Below are 18058 nucleotides of genomic sequence, written 5' to 3' on the forward strand. Positions count from 1 at the left end.
ATGAAGTAGCAATGCTCTATTTTCTGCATTTCGAACAAGGGAACTGATACTGTGCAAAGGTTTGGTGTGTGTGTGTGTGTGTGTGTGTGTGTGTGTGTGTGTGCTTTAAAGATATTTCCTCATAAGTGATGAAATTCCCTTTCCAGTAGATTTTTCATTTCTTTTGGTCTTTGGCATAAGTAAATGTCAGCTTCTTAAAAATCAACAGAGAAAAGCAAACAGTAGGGTCTCTGTGATTTTCTTGGGATTTGAGAAATCTCCCCTCCCTGGCTTCTGACTGGATGGTGTCTATACACTTCTGCCTATGGTACTGGCATAAGGATGAGGTCCACTCAGGCACACTGTCTCATTTTTGTATTTGCTGAGATCTTAGGACACTCTCCTTCCATCAGGTATGTTGAAAATTTTAGGATTATATGCATAGAATGGGGGTCAGTGTGTGGAATGCTCAGCATATGTCTTTCTTGGACCGGCTTTGGGGTTTAAGAAGAAAAAGCACAGAATTTGGTTTCTAGTTCCAGCTCTGCCTATCTTTTGCTGTGTGATTTTGGGCAAGTCATATCTCTTCTCTGGACCTCAGTTTCCTCCTCTGTAAAATGAAGACAATAATCCCTATCCTAATCCTAACCCAAGGGTATATACTGAAGATTAATGCAAATAATCACCAGAATGTTACTAAGGGAAGGGCTGGTCACTCTCAGTAAATGGTGGCATCATTCAGGGAACCCTGATTGGTAGCCACTAGGGTCCTGCATCAACATGCCTATAGCAAACCCGATGCATACCACAGTACTAGGCATTGTGGACTTCATGCCTAAGAGTCGAAATTACTTCTGCTTCAAAGCTGTGAGATTTTGGCCAGTTGCTTAGTGTTCCAGAGCTCAGTTTTCCCATCTGTCAAGTGGGTATACCTACTACTAATAATACAGATCTACAATCTTTTATCTGAAACCACTGGAGTTAGATATATTTTGGAGTTCAGAACTTTTGGATTTTAGAAAATCAGTATAGTACGTATAACACATATAACACTCCTTATGGGATCTGGGGCAGTATCCTGTGATCAAACACATTAATACTTCTAGATGGGATAGATGAATAGCCTCATGCCAGTTGAGGCCCAATTTTGCCACCAAGAGTGAGCTTGCCACAAAATTTCAGTTTTCAGAAATTTTTGGAGGTCAGAAAGGCAGATAGGGAATTGTGGACAATGAAAGAAGCTAATATAGCTGATCCTTGAACAATGCAGGAGTTAGGGGTGCCGACCCCCTACACAGTTGAAAATCTGTGTATAACTTGAATCCCCCAAAACTTAACTAATAATAGCCTACTGTTGGCTGGAAGCCTTACCAATAACGTAGTTGATTAACACATATTTTATGTTATATGTATTATATATTGTATTCGTAAAATAAAGTAAGCTAGAGAAAAGAATGTTATTAAGAAAAGCATAAAGACGAGAAAATACATTTACATTATTTATGAAAAAAATCCTCATTATAAATGGACCTGCACAGTTCAAACCCGAGTCGTTCAAAGGTCAACTGTACTTATTTAATGCTTGCCAAGTGCCAAGTATTGTTCTGAGTAGTTTCTATGCATTATCTTATTTAGTTGGACCAATAACCTTATGCGGTAGGCATTATTATTATCATCCTTATTTTACAGATGAGAAAAACTGAAGCGCAGAGAGGTTAAGTCACTTGCCCAAGGTCCCAAAACCAGTAAGAGGCAGAGCTGGCATTCTAACCCAGACAGTTCGGCTTCAGAATCTATGTTCTTAACCACCTTCTCATAGGGTTAAAATGAGCCTTCAAATGCCTCCAGAGGTGATGGAAGTCATTGTGAAAAAGTAACTGGTGAGCCAATGCCCCATCTACAGGGAGTAGCTTACTCAGCTCCAGCTGACTGTTGCCATATCATAATGACTATCCAAGTCTTTCTGGTTTTTTTTTTTCCCCAGAGAAGCCAGAAATTCAGCTTTTTATGTGAAATCTCATAAATATTGGCAACTAATTTAAAAATGTTGCAAACACTGTGTGGGTCAACTAGAATTCATCTGCAGTCTGGATCCAGCCTGTGACTGTCAGTTTGCAAGTCCTGCAGTGAGGAAATTGATGCAAAAGTGTTTGAAAACTTCAAAGCATGTTCCAGAAACAGGCAGTTTCATTTTAGGGTTAAGATTTTTTTCTTGACTTTAGTCTAGTTTTTTGAAAACTGGTGTTCCTGGAGATGAAAAGTCGGAATTTAAATAGAGACGTCAGTGAACTTGAATGCTTCATTCCTTTGGCTGGCTGGATAAATGAGAAGCCTAGGTGTACTGGACGGGCTAAGCCTCAGAATTCTTGCCACACCCACGGGCCCCTTCTAAGGAGTTTCCATCCACAGACCCTAGCTGAGGGAAGTAGCAGTTTCTTATGAATAGGTGGCTATGTCTAGTACCACGTGACCCCACTTCCCCCTGGCAATAGCAGATTCAGCCAGGAGAGGGCATCTGATCTAAGACAGTCATTCTGTAGGCTGGCAAACAGCATATGAGGGAACCCAGGATGAGAACTTTGCCCAAGAAGCACAGCCGTGACTAAATTTGGACCAGTGAGAGCACTTGGGGAGTTTGAACACTAGACCTAGAAAGATAGAGCAGTTGGCAACAGGGGCAGCAGCTGAACACAGGGGAGGCAGGCAGCAGGGTCCACGAATAAGAAGGACCCGGAGAGATTACTGAGCTTACTAGGTGCCAGACACTTTACACATGTTTTTGTTTAAAATACATTCACAGAGCCTGTGAGGTAGGTACTGTTTGTTATCCCTGTTTTCGAGACAAGGAAACTGAAGTGAAGGAAGTTGAAGTGCTGGGTGGGGTTGGAGCCCAGGCTTGTTAGATGTTTAAATCAGGACATACAAACTCATAAGCTAGTGGTTTCTTAAACTCTACAGTGTTTCAGAATTAGTTGTGCCAAAATTTGGATTCCTTGGCCTCACCCCAGACCTACTGACTCAGACCCTTCGAAATGAAGCCCCCATCCCCAAGTCTGCATCACATTTTAATAGTCCTCTCAGGGAATGGCTGAAGCAGAGGTACCCCAACCATACTTAGAGAAATGCGGTTTGAGAAAGTTATGGTAGGTACTGTGTACTGTATTGCCTTCACCTTCAGAAACTAGGTCAATGTCAACAGATGAGGTCAAACTCTAATATAAACTCTTTTGGAAATGGGGCTAATTCTGCAAATAAGAGGACATTAATTTTTCCTCTTTTCTGATGCAGGAAGTATACACTGACACCAGCTGTCTGAGGGAAGTTGACAGGATTGAGATGAACACTCAGCAGTTTGTATAGAAGACCCTGTCTGCTCTCCAGGGTACAGAGCTCAGAGCTAGCATATGTTCACTAAGCATTTTCCATGAGGAGCACAAATTGCAGGAACTTACTGCATTGGCAACAAAGAACGAGAAAGAAAATTACCAAATGCAGAGAGATAGATTGTAAACCATGGCATTTTCAAATGTAAACCCACTTCCTAGGCTGATGGTAGAGGTTCTTCTTGGCCCTAGAATAATTGTGTAAGACTTCCACCTGTGCCCTTATGTATGCCATTGATAAAAGTGTTGAATAGGACAGGATCAAAGCTAGCAGTGCCTTCTAGGTCGTTGTAGAACCCTGCGCTGGCAACGGTATTGAGCCAGTTGCAAATTCATCTGCCTTTAGGAACTCTCTTTGGGAAGATAAGTAATAGTCTGGAGATTGCTTGGAGAGCCTCACGTCAAAATCTGGTTAGTGGTCCAAATGCTCAATGACATCAGACACGTATTCCTACAAGAGGGCTGTATGGTCCAAGGGGTGGCATAGGTAAAATACATTGGCCAAGTCTGGCCTCAGCAGGGCTTGAATCCACACTTGGCAAGTTTTATTCCTCTCACACTTCCCCCCTGGATACCTCCTTTATCTATGTTAACGTCCTCACTTAGCATAAGGTCAAATTTTGTTCTTCCCTCTTCTGGCCAGAAATATTTCTTGTCTTATAGGTATCTGAACTTATTTGTGTTGATATTTTGACTGGGAGTGATTCCCTAAAGCGGGTCTTTGGACAAGTGTCCATTCTCCAGGAAAACTGCGGCAATCCACGGTGCAATGAGAAAGCCTAAACTACATAGTCAGTGTTTTGTAAAGTGAAATCTATTTCATTTAAAGGATTGTCTATTATTCTGAGATTATTTCCTACTCTTTTGGTGTTTAAAGAAAGCCCTTTTTATGAAAGGATAAATTGGCATTGTTTTGTCATGTTTCTTAGTGCATTTACTTGGAAAACTAAAAATGTAGCAATCCACTGTCAGTCCTCCCATTTTTCGGTTTGCAATAACTGCCAGTCTGGGCACCTGGTCTAATTTGTACAGTTCTGCTAGTACTTCTAGGTACCTCCTATCACCACTTATGTCCTAAGTGCTTATAAATTACCCGCTTCATAGTCTGCGGCAGAATCTCTCGGAGGATTGACATCAAGCTCACAGCTCTGAAGTTTACAGTATACTGGTCTGTAGTTTCCTTATTTAAGAAAATTGGGACGCTGCCCATTTGCAGTCCTTCTGTATCCCTTCTGTTCTCTCCGATTCCACAGATCCTTCAGGACGGCACCTAATGCAAGGCAGTTCCGTTTGCTCTTCTTATAGTGATCTTTTCCCTATAGAGTTGGACATGCATATACATGTTGTTTGGGGAATTTGCAGCACATCCAATGAAAGCGCAATTCCCAACTAACAGTCAAATCCTTCTCTTTGGAGCTACCCAGAACACACCTACCCTCTCTTCCATATGACAGCCCTTCAGAGACTTGAAGACAGTGTGTGACTCTCCCCTGAGTTAAGAGCACCAGCTGAGTCAGACAGACCCGAGTGACAAGCCCAGCTTCATTCTCTCTCAGCTGTGAGTGCCAAGGTAAGTTATTTGATTTGATTTTCTCCCAACTTCAGTTCTTTAGCTGATTTATAAAATGGAGGTAAAAAAACCCCACTTCATTAGTTTATTGTGTAATAAATAATGTAACTTATGTAAAGTGCTTAATACAGTGCGTGGCAGAGTGAGCGCCCAGTAAATGCTTCTTCTTTTCTCCTCTATTATAAGAGCCGGGTGGGTATTTTAAGTGTCCATGCTGCTGGGGAGCAAAGGGATGAGGAGAGTTTCTCCTTTCCTGATTGATCAGGACCTTAAAGTAGTCCAGGTATTTTATCCTGAGGTTGTCTATGTCCAGTTATCTGGGTATCTGTTTGCTAGGGCTGTGGGAGAGGATATTGTTGAGAATCTAGGGAAAGGTTTATTTTCAAGAGCTCGAGAGCTATTTGTTGACATATTGGACTGTCTCTTGTTTATTCTTATTTCCCTGAGCAGCTAGCCAAGCAATCCCCCAAACTCAATTACCTTTTGTGAGGTGGCAGGAAGCATGACACCTCCTAGCCATATCGATCAGTGCAGACAGAGCAGGATGTGAGGGACCTGAGAGATGCTAAGCAGTGACTTCTGGCCTTTTCCTTCCTTAGAAGGTCTCTCCTCTCTGTGTTTGTAGAGACACTGGCATTAATAAAACGGACGTCTGTGACCCAAATGGACTGAGCATTCAATTCTCTCAATAGCTTCCTTAGAATCAGGCTGATGATGAATAGTCACAATGGACCAGAACTTGGAATCCTGGAATGACCAGTGCCAGAATGGTTTTCTAACTGTAGCTCTTTGCACATACTGGGTTTTGCAAGCAATTGCATGATATGAACTCTGAATACCAGTAAAGCTAGAAAAAGTTTGAAAGGAGACACACCCAACTGTGAACAGACAGAGGAATGGGACTTGAGGGGATGGGGGGCAGGGTAGGCTCAGGACTAGCTTTATCTGTATGTAGGATTTCAAGTTTTTATTCTGAGAATATATTCCTAGATGACTTGTGTAACTATTAAACATAAATAAAAGTTAGAAAAAAAAGAAGTAATTTTTTTCAAAACAAAAAGCAACAACAAAATAAAAGCAAGCCATTGCAGAAGTCACTACAGACCAATGATCTGAGTAGTGCAAGCATTAAGTTTGTGGGGAAGAAAGATTGCTTGGATGGGGAGATGTTGGAGATCCTTAGAGAGAACATGCAAGAAGAGGAGGGGAGTGGGCTAGACACAGAACCTGAGGGAAACACACCTTTTCAAAACAGAAAAATAACGTTCTTTTTCCTTTGAATGCAACTGATATGGGTCCATTATAGACAAATGAGAAAATACAGATAAGAAAACAAAAGCAAAAATCTTCTTTAATCTTACCACTTGGGTATGGTCACTGCTAACATTTTGATACATATCTTTCCAGACTGCATTTTTTTTCTATGCAAAAATATACATATTTATTTTATAGAAAGCAGGTCATCACACTCAATGGATGCTACAAATGCTCCATGATTCATTCATCATTAAATGAATTGTGTTCTAACATCGGCATTTAGGTTCATTTCCAATTTTTTTATTATTATACACAACAGTGCTTTCTAGCTGTGTGACCTTGGGAAAGCTAATTGACCTCTCTGTGCCTTTCCTCATCTGGAAATGAAGGTGATAATAGTACCTACCTCATAGGATTGTTGTGAGTAACAAATGAGATTATGTATGTAAAGTGCTTAGCACAGTGCCTGACACAGTAAATGTTAGCTTTTATTGTTAGGTATAATAATAATAATTGTTGGGTTTCCTGTGACTAGTTTTTGGTTTACGGGAGAAGGGAGAGCAATTGGAATTATTCTTTTTGAGTAGTATACTATATATAATGAGCTCTGGAGTCAAACAGAGCTGTGCTTTGGAGATGCCAATTCACCTCACTGAGGCTCAGTATTCTTATCTGTAAAATGAGAGATAAAAGGACCTAGCTCACAGGATAGCTATTAGGATCAAATGAGAGAATGCTTGTAATGCCCTCAGCATATTCCCGTATGCCAAAGTTAGAGTTCAATCAAAGTTAGTTTCTATTACTATTACTATTACTATTACTATTACTATTACTATTACTATTACTATATTACCATTACTACTATTACTACAATGACTCAGCCATTAGTGGGGGTGAGAGGAGGAACGTGGCAGTGAATAGAGCACTTGAGATGTTTATAACCACTTGTCTGATTACAAAGAGAGGAAATGGAATCAAATGGACCCAGGCTCAAATATGGGCTTTGCCATTTCCTAGCTCTGTGACCTTGGTCACAACTTCTCCAAGACTGTTTCCCCATTTGTAAAGTGAAAATGGCACCAGTGCCTACCTTGCAGGTGTTGCATTGAGGCCCAAAGGATATAATGCAAGCATAGTGCTTATCCTGCTTATCAAGCATTATTGGTTGCTAATTATGAATGTGGGAAGGTTTATAAGGACCTGAATGCCTCCCTGCAACCTCCAGACTCTGAGTCCCTATACCTCAGCTACTTGAACTTCTCCTGAAGGTTTTGCCCTATGCAGGGCTCAGGAACCAATTCTGCCCCTAGGATGGGGCTTTCAGGGGTACTGATTCAGAAGGTTAGAGGGCTCTGGTAAATCTTTTTGCTAGTTCTACTCTGATCTTGTGCCCTAGTTCTAGAAAGCAGGCTGTAGCCCTGTGTTTCTGAGCAAGCCCTCACCTCGTATGTTCAAGACTGGTGTGCTTTTCTTGTCAGCTGTCTGAACATCCTGGAGCCTTGCTGTCAAATCCTAGCTCTGGGACACTGGTTCCCAGATTTCCCTCCAGGTCTCTGACACTGGGGCAAATCAGCTTTTTCAGTATCACTATCACAGGTCTCTATGAAGCCCCCATGGCCTATCTTCCCAAACCCTGGTTTCCCTGCACTTGAACTCTTTGAACTCTCTAACACTATTCCACTCTCCTCCAGCCCTGGTTCTCTTATCTCTGACCCCTGCCTGCACTTCCATGTCACACCAGTTGCAGTGCCTGGCGCCCAGGACTCTCTTGTCTGCTCAGCCGCAGAGGGTGTGTCTCATTTTCTGAGCCAGGACCCTTTCAGTCTCAACTCTTTAATTGTGGGAATATCCTCTTTTTCTTTGGGGGGGGGACAGCCAGAGGTGGATATAATGGGCTGCTCCACCTATTGGGGTAAGGAGAAATGGGGTGGAGTTGCATAGGTCAAGTGCTAAAGCGGAGCTTCTGGAGGGCTGTCAAGTGAAAGGCGGCCAGAGGCAAATGTCAGAGCCTATATAGAGGCAGGAATCTGGGACCAGAGAGACAGAGCAAGCACTAGCAAGTTAAGAGCAGTGGGGAGGGTGGGCGGGCAGGCTGGCTGGCTGTCGGGCAGGAGGGGGGCGTGGCAGGGGATAGCTAAGGGAGATTGCAGAGAACAGCTGCTGGTATTGGGTCTTACTTTAATGAACTGGCTAGGCATGGGGCATAAGTAAATTGGACAGACTAAAAGAGCTAGGGGTGCAAAGGACACACATCCTCTTCTCCCTAACTGCCAAGGTAAGATCTTCCCGGGTTTTGCCTGATGGGAAACTGTTGTATGTTCAGGGATTTTTCTGAAGATGGGAGGTAGACGTCTATGACTGCTCTTTTGACTCATCTTTCCCATTGCACCAATTAGTAGAGTAACTAAGGTGCCAGCAGGAGGCCAGTATTTATTTTACTCCACTCCATCTTGGGGTTGTACAGGCTGGCTGGGGTTGGCTGGGAGGGAGGAGTCTTGGTAATGTGACTGAGTAGGGAGAGAAAGCAGATCAGGTGGGTCTTTATAGACCAGTGGAGAAGAGTAAGGAGCTCTGGAGTTGGGTGGACCTAGGAATTTATGTGACTGCAGGCAAATGAGTAAGCTTCTCTTGGCCTTAGTTTTCTCATTTGTAAGAGGAAGATAAAGTACTATCCAATCTCTTAGTGTTGCTGTGGGAACCAAATGAAATGATGCATGTCAAGTGCCTAGCAGAGTGCTTGCCAGTCAGTGCATGCTCAAGAAATGCTTGCTGTTAGAATTTCTGCTGCTAGTATTCATTCTCATTACTTTTATGAAGACACAATGCCACTAGAGTGAGGACTTTTGTGACATTGTCCCAAATGAGTAAGTGTTCCATTTTTGTCATGGGCAGGCTGTGGGGATGTGTCAACATTGTGTAATGTGTGTGTTGGTTCCCAAGCTATGTGCCAAGGAGCCCCTTCTGGGGCTGCTTACAGGGAAGAGCCAGAGGGGTGAGGCTCTGGGATTGTCCACCACATGTCATCAGAGAAACTTGAAATTTGTACATGCTATAGACTAGGCTTCAAGTGAGCTATTGTCTACGATGTCAGAGAGATAATTGAATGCAGACTTAGGGATACCAAAAGCTAGGCAAACTCAAGGAGTGGTGATAGTCAAAGACATACAATTTTTACTGTTTTGGTGACCCTATTTTAGCCCCCACCCTGGCTAATCTGAGAAAGCTGGTAAAATGGGAATACTAATAGTATATATTGCACAGCGTATTGTACAATTCAAATGGGATAATGCTTGCAAATCCTTGTACATTATAGACAGTTTAAAGTTGCCTTCAGTTTAGTGTCTGGAACACACTAAGTGAGTAATAAGTAGTAGTAGCAGTGGTTGTTATTTTTATTACTTTTATTATTGAGAATAATGATGATGATAAGCAGGCTTTTCAGTTCACGGAATGTTGCTCCCATTGACCTTTTTCTGAGGAAGACATTCAGGGCCATCAGAGTAGTAAAATGGGGACTAAATCACTGGCAGGACTCAATGAGCCCCAGGAACTAATGATGTTTTTTTTAGACTTATATTGGTCACAGATGATGTAATACAGAATTGTACACCTGAAATCTATGTAATTTTACTAACAATTGTCACCCCAATAAATTTAATAAAAAAAAAAAAGAAATTTATGTAACTTGACTAACAATTGTCACCCCAATAAACTTTAATTAAAAAAATATTTAAAAGACAAATCACTCAAGAACGCCAAATGTCTATTTGCAGCGACATTGAATATTTGAGATACACATCATGGCATTTTCTATTAAAAGGAACGAATGATTTTTCTGGAGCAAAGGGCTTTCTCATCTGGGCCCACCAGTATCTTGGCTGGCTTGTGAGTACTCTTGGAGGCTAGAACATAGCCCAGGAACCTGCACTTCTCACAGTTTTCCAGAAGGTGGTGGTGGTGCTTCATTTGATCCAGGACTGCCCAGGCTCCTGGCAGCTGAGGTTGCCAGCATTTTTTATATTTACAAACTGATAGGCTGTGCTGTATGACTGAGTGTGTTGGTTTGGAAAGAATAGGAGCAGAAGGGATATTTGCTTTACATTTGTTCATTGTTGCACAGCTTATTTAACCTGATAGGCCCATCTCCGATGCCACATAGCTGGCAAGACAAGTCAGACAAAAGGTCTCCATCATGAATTATTTGTCTGTTTCCCAATCTTTTTGATATTGACCTTTGACTGATAAACTTGTTTCTTATTTATAGATTTTCTTGCCACTTTGGCTTCAGCAGGACCCCTGATATCATCACTCTAGGTGCTCCCTCCACACTATCCTGTGGCCATGGCAGATACGTCAATACCCTTACATTCATTGCGATTCAACGATATGCTGAGGGAGGAAAATGACAACCCAAACAGGGGGATGACCTTCTCTGGAACCATGATAGAGACCACAGAAGAGGTACAAATTCTGCATTCCCATGTACAGCCTGTAGTCTCAACTTCAGCATCAGACCCTAGAGAGGTGTCCACACAGCTGATGACATCCTCAGACTTTGACACCATCTCCACACCTCTAATGGGACTACCAGACTCTGGAGAATTGTCCCCACCACTTATGCCAGACTCAGACTCTGAGGAACTGTCTCCATTGTTAACGCCAGTTTCAGATTCGGAGGCATTGTCCCCATTGCTAATGCCAGCCTCAGACTCTGGAACATTGTCCCCATTGCTGTCCCCTTCAGAATATGGACTAATGTCCCCAGGTATGATGACAATTCCTGACTTCGGGACAACGTCCACAGTACTAATGGCAGCACCAGACTCTGCAGAGATATCACCATTGGCAATGCCAATTCCACCCTCTGGAGTGATGTCTACACCATTGATGCTTCCTCCAGATCCTGGAGAGATGTCCCCTCTCCTAATGCCAGATATAAACCCTGGAGTGATATCCACACAGCAAGTGCCAGCTCCAGGCTCTGAAGCAATGTCACCATTGCAAATTACAGATGAAGACACTGAAGCAATGTCCAAAGTGCTAATGACTGCTTTGGCCTCTGGAGAGATATCTTCACTGCTAATGTCAGGCACAGATGTTGAATCTATATCCTCACTAATAATGTCAGCCCTAGCTTCTGGAGCAATGTCAACTCATCCAACAAGCACCCAAGACTCTGGGGAAATGTCAACCCAACTGATGTTAGGCCCAGACTCTGAAGTAGTGTCTTCAGTGCTAATGTCAACTCCAGGCTCTGGAGGTATGTCCACACTGCTCCTGTCAAGTCCAGATGCTGGAGAACTGTCCACATTGCCAAAGCCAGCCCAAGATGCTGGAGCACTGTCCCCACTGCTAATGACAGCCCTAACATCTGGAGTGATGCCCACCCAGCTGATGCCATCCCAAAGCAGCTCTGGAGTGATGTACCCACAGTTAACACAAAATCTAGACTCTGAAATCATGTCTACTTCACAAATGAGAGCAACAGCCTCTGGGGAGGTGTCCACACTGCCAGTGAAAGCCTCAGACCCTGGAGCAATGTCCACACTGCGAACAAGAGCCCCAGCCTCTGGAAATATGTCTACATTGCTAAAGACAGTCCCAGACTCTGGAGCATTGTCCACTCAACTGATGACGATCACAACCTCTGGAACAACGTCTGTGGAGCAAATGTCAACTGCAGCCTCTACGTTGATGTCCACACAGGTAACAATATCCAGAACTTCTGAAGCAAGATCCACAGGCTTTTTGAAAGCCACAACCAACGGGGCAATGTCTACTCTGCAAAGGAGAGCTCCAGATTCTGGAGCAATATCCACACAGCCAATCACTGCCCCAGCCTCTGAAGCAATGCCCATGCTACAACTGACAGTCCCAACCTCTGGGTCAATGTCCACACTGCAAATGAGAGCTCCTGTCCCTGGAGCAATGTCCACGTCACAAAGGAGAGCAATAGCTTCATCAGTGACAGCTGTACCACAAATGAGAACCCCAGCCTCTGGAGCAATGTCTGCACTGTTAATGAGAGACACAGTCTCAGGAGTGATGTCCATGCCACAAATGAGAGCTATGGCCTCGGGAGCATTATCCAAGCCACTAACAACATCCAAATCCTCAGAAGCAATGTGTATGCAGCAAGTGACAACTGAAGCTTCTGGAGAGATATCCACAATGCTAATCAGAGACACAGCTTCTGGAGCCATATCCATGCCACAGATGACAGACAACCCCTCTGCAGGGATGTCCACACCACACAAGACAGCCTCAGCCTTTGGAACTATGCCCATGCCTCGAATGAGAGCCCCAGGCACTGGAGCAATGTCCGCAGCACTAACAAAAGCCACAGCCTCTGGAAAGATGGCCAGGCAGCCAATGAGCACCCAAGATTCTGGAGGAATGTCCATGTCACTCATGAGATCTATGACCTCTGGAGGGATGGCCCCACTGCAGATGCAAGCCCCAGACTCTGAAATGATGTCCACACCAAAAATGAGAGCCCCAGCCTCGGGGGTATTGTCTACACCACTGGTGAGAGCCTCAGACCTTGGAGAGATGTCCTCACTGCTCATAAGAGCTTCACCCTCTGGAGAAATGTCCCCACCACTAATGAGATCCTCAGCTTCCGGAGAGATAGTTACATCTCTGAAAACCCCAGCTTATGGAGTGACATCAACTCCACAAATGACAGGCACAGCTTCTGGAGGGGTTTCCATGCCACAAATAAGAGCTCCAGTCACTAGAGCCGTGTCCACACCGCTCATGAGATCTACGGCCTCTAGAGTGATGTCCATGCCTCAAATGACAGCCACGGACTCTGGAGGGGTGTCCAGGCCCCTGGTAAGAACCCCAAGCTCTGGAGAAGCATCCACACTACAAATGATGCCCACGGCTTCTGGAGAGATGTGCACACTATCAATGCAAGCTCCAACTTCTGGAGTGATGTCCCAACCATTAAGGGTTCCAGACTCTGGAATTACGTCCACACCACTAAGGAGACCCTCAGCCTCTGAAGATGTGTTCACAAAGTTAATGAGAGCTCCAGCCTCTGGAAAGATGTCTACTGGACAAATGACAGCCGTGGCCTCTGGAGGGATGTCCAAACCATTCATGAGAGTCACAGACTCTGGAACAATCCCCATGCCATTGATGTCAGCCGTGGCTTCTGGAGAGATGTCTATGCCACTAATGAAAAGCATGGCCTCTGGAGCAATGTCAGCACTGCAAACAAGAGTCTCAAGTTCTGGATCTATGTCCTTGCCACAAACAACATACTCAACTTCCAGAGGGATACTTGCATCGCCAATGACAGCCTCAGCTTCTGGAGCAATGTCCACACCACTTACGAGAGCCACAGCCTCTGGAGCAATGTCCATGCCACAAATGACAGCCACAGCTTCTAGAGGGATGTCCACACCACTCATGAGGACCCCAGACCTGGGAGCCATGTCCACCCCACAAATGGCAGCCACAGGCTCTAGAATGATGTCCAGTCTTGACATCAAAGCAACAGACTCTGGAGAAACATCTGCCTCTCACATCAACATCACGGCTTCTGGATCAAAGTCCATGCCACACATGACTGCTACAACCCCTGAAACAATGAACCCACCACTAAAGGAAGTTCCATCCTTTGGCATGCTGACTCCAGCACTCTGTTACCTCTTAGAAGAACAAGCAGCCCGGGGTACATGCTCTGGGGAGGAAGAGATGGAGATTGATGAGGAGAAGCAAATGAAGGGATTTTTGGACGATTCAGAGAAAATGGCGTTTCTGGTATCTCTTCATCTGGGGGCAGCAGAAAGGTGGTCCATCTTGCAGATGGAGGTAGGAAAACCCCTCTCAGATGAAAACAAGTCTTTCCTGAGAAGATCACAGGGCTTATATGACTCTCTCTCTGATATAGACATCCTCAGTGCTGTTCTTTGCCATCCCAAGCAGGGCCAGAAGTCAGTCAGGCAGTATGCCACTGACTTCCTGCTGCTGGCCCGACATTTGTCTTGGTCTGATGCCATTCTACGGACCAGGTTTCTGGAAGGACTCTCGGAAGCTGTTACCACCAAAATGGGCCGGATCTTCCTGAAGGTGGCCGGTAGCCTAAAGGAGCTGATAGACAGGTCTCTCTACACCGAGTGCCAGCTGGCTGAAGAGAAGGATTCCCTGGGCAGCTCAAGCCAGGTTCTACCATCAGCCTGTAAGCGGAATAATGAGGAGGCAATGGAGAATGAACTGAACTCTCATCAGCAGACTGAGGAGGTAATAATAGAGAAATACACTCAAGGTTTTTGAGCAGAAAAATGATAAGGAGTACATTCTGCTCCTTTGAGTAGGATAAGGAAGAGGCAAGGGGGAGGCATTGAGCTGCTAGACCATTACTCCCAACATGGAGTTTCATCAGCAGGCCTGGCTATTGCAGTTATTTGGGGAGTATTAACCACTTTGAGGAACAATGCTCTGCCCAAGTTATTGAAGACCTAGGGTGGTTAAAGGACTAAGTCCTCTGATTAGGGGAAGCTGGCTGGGCTCAGTCCCAATTCTCCACTTATTCCAAGCCCAGTTCTAAGGGAGGGGTCATCTTTTGGGGGCTGGGTCTCACCTACAGCCACATGTGTTATGGATCCAGGTCACTAAGGAATTTGGCTACCCTAGTCCTCGGTCACACTTTATATAAGTAAGGTACATTAGCCAAGTTCCTTGGTCTGCTAAGTTACTGAAATTATCTATGCGGAACATCCTTTGTCACAGTAAGTGTGGCTCTTACCTCTGCTGGTTTTTTTTCCCTCACTCCCAGCACCAGCATGTTCCCAAACGCTGTTACTACCTGAAAGAGCATGGAGACCCCCAAGAAGGTCTGCACGACCACCTTCGACAAAGCACAGGCCATTGGAAGGCCCCCACCAACAAGTAATGTTCCCTGGACTCTTCTGTGATACCTGACTCGGCTGAAAACTTGAGGACTGGTTCCTGGACCCATTCCATTCAATTACATCACAAAACTTGTGGCCTTCCCCCTTCAGACTCCCCCTCCAGGCACACCCCACCCTATTTTCCACTTGGCTGACTTGGCCTTTTCTTTCACCCCATATGCCTGTGACCTGCCCAGATAATCAGAGTGTGGACTTCAAGAGTGTTTGGTGTATGAGGTTCAGAATTTCCATCACCATTGAAGTCGGTTTTAGTTCTTGGTTCAGGAAGATGTCTAGGCAGGAGAAACCATATCCTACCTCAAAACACCTTAGAGTGTCTTGCCACGTGTCATCAGGCAAACTTGAGGATGTTCTGGTACCCAATTCACCAGGAGAGCCTATAAGAGCCTATGAGAGTGATGCCCACCTCTATACACCCTTTTCACCCAGTAGACTTGCCCTTATATGCCCCAACTCATAACATCTATAGTGGGTCTCCAGGGTCCTTGCCCTGTTTATAGTCTCCATTGTGAACCATTTGTTTTGACCCATAATAATAATCATAGTAATGGCTAACACTTATTGATTATGTACTCTGTGACAGGTACTGCACTAAACCCTCGACAAGCACCATCTCACTACATTCTTACCATAACCCAACTTGTTCTTGTGTTGTCAAATTCTGACCTCTTGATGTGTTATGTGTGGCCCTTGTGTTGTCCTTCAGTGTCAAATCTCTAGCTCTGATCTCTGGGTGACCCCCTCAGATGTCAGTTGCTTTCACTGCCCTTGGCTATTGTGCTTCATGGCCAGCACTCTTAATAAGCGTCTTGGTCTTTTAACAGGCATAGATAGTTAGAACATAATATGAGCAGTGTTTGCCTTCAGGTGGTGGGATTATGAGTGTTTTTATTTCCTTCTTTCTACTTCTCTGTTCTTTCCAGATTCTCTACAGTAAGCCTGTAATACATTTGTAATTGTAAAAATAAATAAACTTCATTTATGAAAAAAGAATTAACGGTGGCCAACAGAATTTGATTTATTGAGTCCTTCATTCAATCAATATTTATTATCTAACATGTGCCAGCCACTGTTTCGGGGACAGACAGACAAGAACCCTCATTGAATGAAAACTTCATTCCAATGGAGGTAGGAAACAGGCAATAAGCAAGAAAGCAATAAGTAAGATAAGTTGAAATTCTGAAGGTTACAAAGACATAAAATCAGGGTAATGGGGAATTTGATACTAACAGGACCAATTTATTTATTCAATAATAGTCCATGTAATTGGGTTATTCAAAGATCTTTAACAAACAATAGGAGCTACATGACTGGAAATGTATTTTAGAACATTAACTTGGCAACACTTTAGAGGCAGGATAGGAGAAGGGTTCAGGGGGCCATGACGAGCTCCTTACTACAATAGTACAGGTGACTGACATACCAGATGACTGAATCTAGGGTTATACCAGCAGGGATGAAAAGAGAAGGAAGGAGACCAATCTCCCTCTGCAGATTCAAGTCTGCTTCTTCATTACCCTAAGCACTGGGTCTGATTCTAGGAAGAGGAAAATGATTCTCAGAAAACAAAACAAAACAAAACAAAACAAAACACAAAGATTGGCAGACAAATTGGTAGCCCCATGGTAATATAGATAAGAATCTGGCTCTGTGGACTGCCAGCAGATGCATCAATCATCAGTGCTATTGCGTCGGGAAAAAGAAGGTGTAATAAGTTGGGAAACTCAAATTCCAGGTGGAGAGGCAGTGCGCCTCTGGAGATCCAGCTTTCCCCTCATCTCCGACCCTGTTGGCTCACACCTGGACCAGTCCAGGTCCTAGTGAACTTTCGATCTCTGTGTTCAGCAAAGGTTACTTTTAGTTTGGGAAAGCACTGTTGACCTTACTCTCTACTGAAAAAGAAATTGATGATACAAAATCACAATTTGTGTCTGGAAAATGCGTATGGGAAGAAAAATGTCTTTAAAAATAAAATTGATTTTTTTATAGCCACGATAATGGAGAACAATAACATTCTTGCCTTTATTTTTCTCCTTAGGCATTCTTCTTGCCTTTGCTTTTGCCTCTCCACTCTTTAAAGCTAACATCACTGGAGATAAATGGAACAAACAAAGCCCACTTATACCCTTCCAGAGCTCAGTCCCTGTTCCTATACCCACCCCAAAGGTTATATTTAGAAATGTTTCAAGAGCCACTCAGCATCTACATGGAGCTGAGCCATCATATGTTCAAGTACTCGAGACTATTTTGTCTGCTGTAAAATGGTGTTTCAAGTTTCTCCAGTCCTCCCTGGCCCATGGGTGAAAATAAGACCGCATAGGCAGTAAAAACTCAGATGTCACTGACCCCTGCCCCTACCAATCTGTTATAGGATCTCAAGTCCTTGAAAGTTTCCTCCAGTTACTTGTGGAAAACCTCAACAGTTTCCCATAGGCTGAAACAGTCCTCTCCCATTGCTCTTTTCATCCTACACTGCCTCCTGGAGGTCAGCTGTCCACATTGCCACATGAGGGCAGCCCCTTTGCCTTGCCCCACTGCTGGTGGGTACCTCTGGCTGGGGGAACACAGAGGCTCCAGCTGGGGTGGGGAGTGCATTCTGCAAATTCTAAAAGGGCCTAAGTGGTGCTGCCCTCCCCTTAGGCAGCTTTGACTAAAGCCACTGATGGGTTATTGGGGTGAGGTGGAGGGTTGGCAGGGTGGGGATTTAGGGTATGGAATGGGGGGTAGGGGTTGAGGTGCAGTAATTCCCCTCTGCATTCTGTGCCACACTTTTGTCACTTTGTCACCTGGACATTGAAACATTGCTTCTGCCCTGTACCTCAGTAAGGGCCATGTGAGAAGAGCGGCTTCAGCTTCTTCCTGCAGCAACCTCTCCCCTGCCACCCTCGCCACCCCCATTGCCCCAACTCAGACTTTTAGACTTGGTTCCAATACTTGGAGAACAA

The 18058-nt window shown here is 44.3% G+C and overlaps 1 protein-coding gene across 1 annotated transcript; it reads left to right on the forward strand.

The window, feature by feature from the left end:
- The first annotated feature begins 4821 nt into the window (after positions 1-4821).
- Positions 4822-16175, forward strand: RTL9 (retrotransposon Gag like 9). The gene is made up of 3 exons (XM_019718626.2): positions 4822-4932; positions 10454-14442; positions 14978-16175. The coding sequence occupies exons 2-3, from the start codon at positions 10531-10533 to the stop codon at positions 15092-15094; spliced, it is 4029 nt and encodes a 1342-aa protein (XP_019574185.2). The 5' UTR covers positions 4822-4932; positions 10454-10530; the 3' UTR covers positions 15095-16175.
- Positions 16176-18058: the final 1883 nt, after the last annotated feature.

This window comes from Rhinolophus sinicus, chromosome X, assembly GCF_036562045.2.
Source record: "Rhinolophus sinicus isolate RSC01 chromosome X, ASM3656204v1, whole genome shotgun sequence".
In the NCBI taxonomy this organism is placed as follows: Eukaryota; Metazoa; Chordata; class Mammalia; order Chiroptera; family Rhinolophidae; genus Rhinolophus; species Rhinolophus sinicus.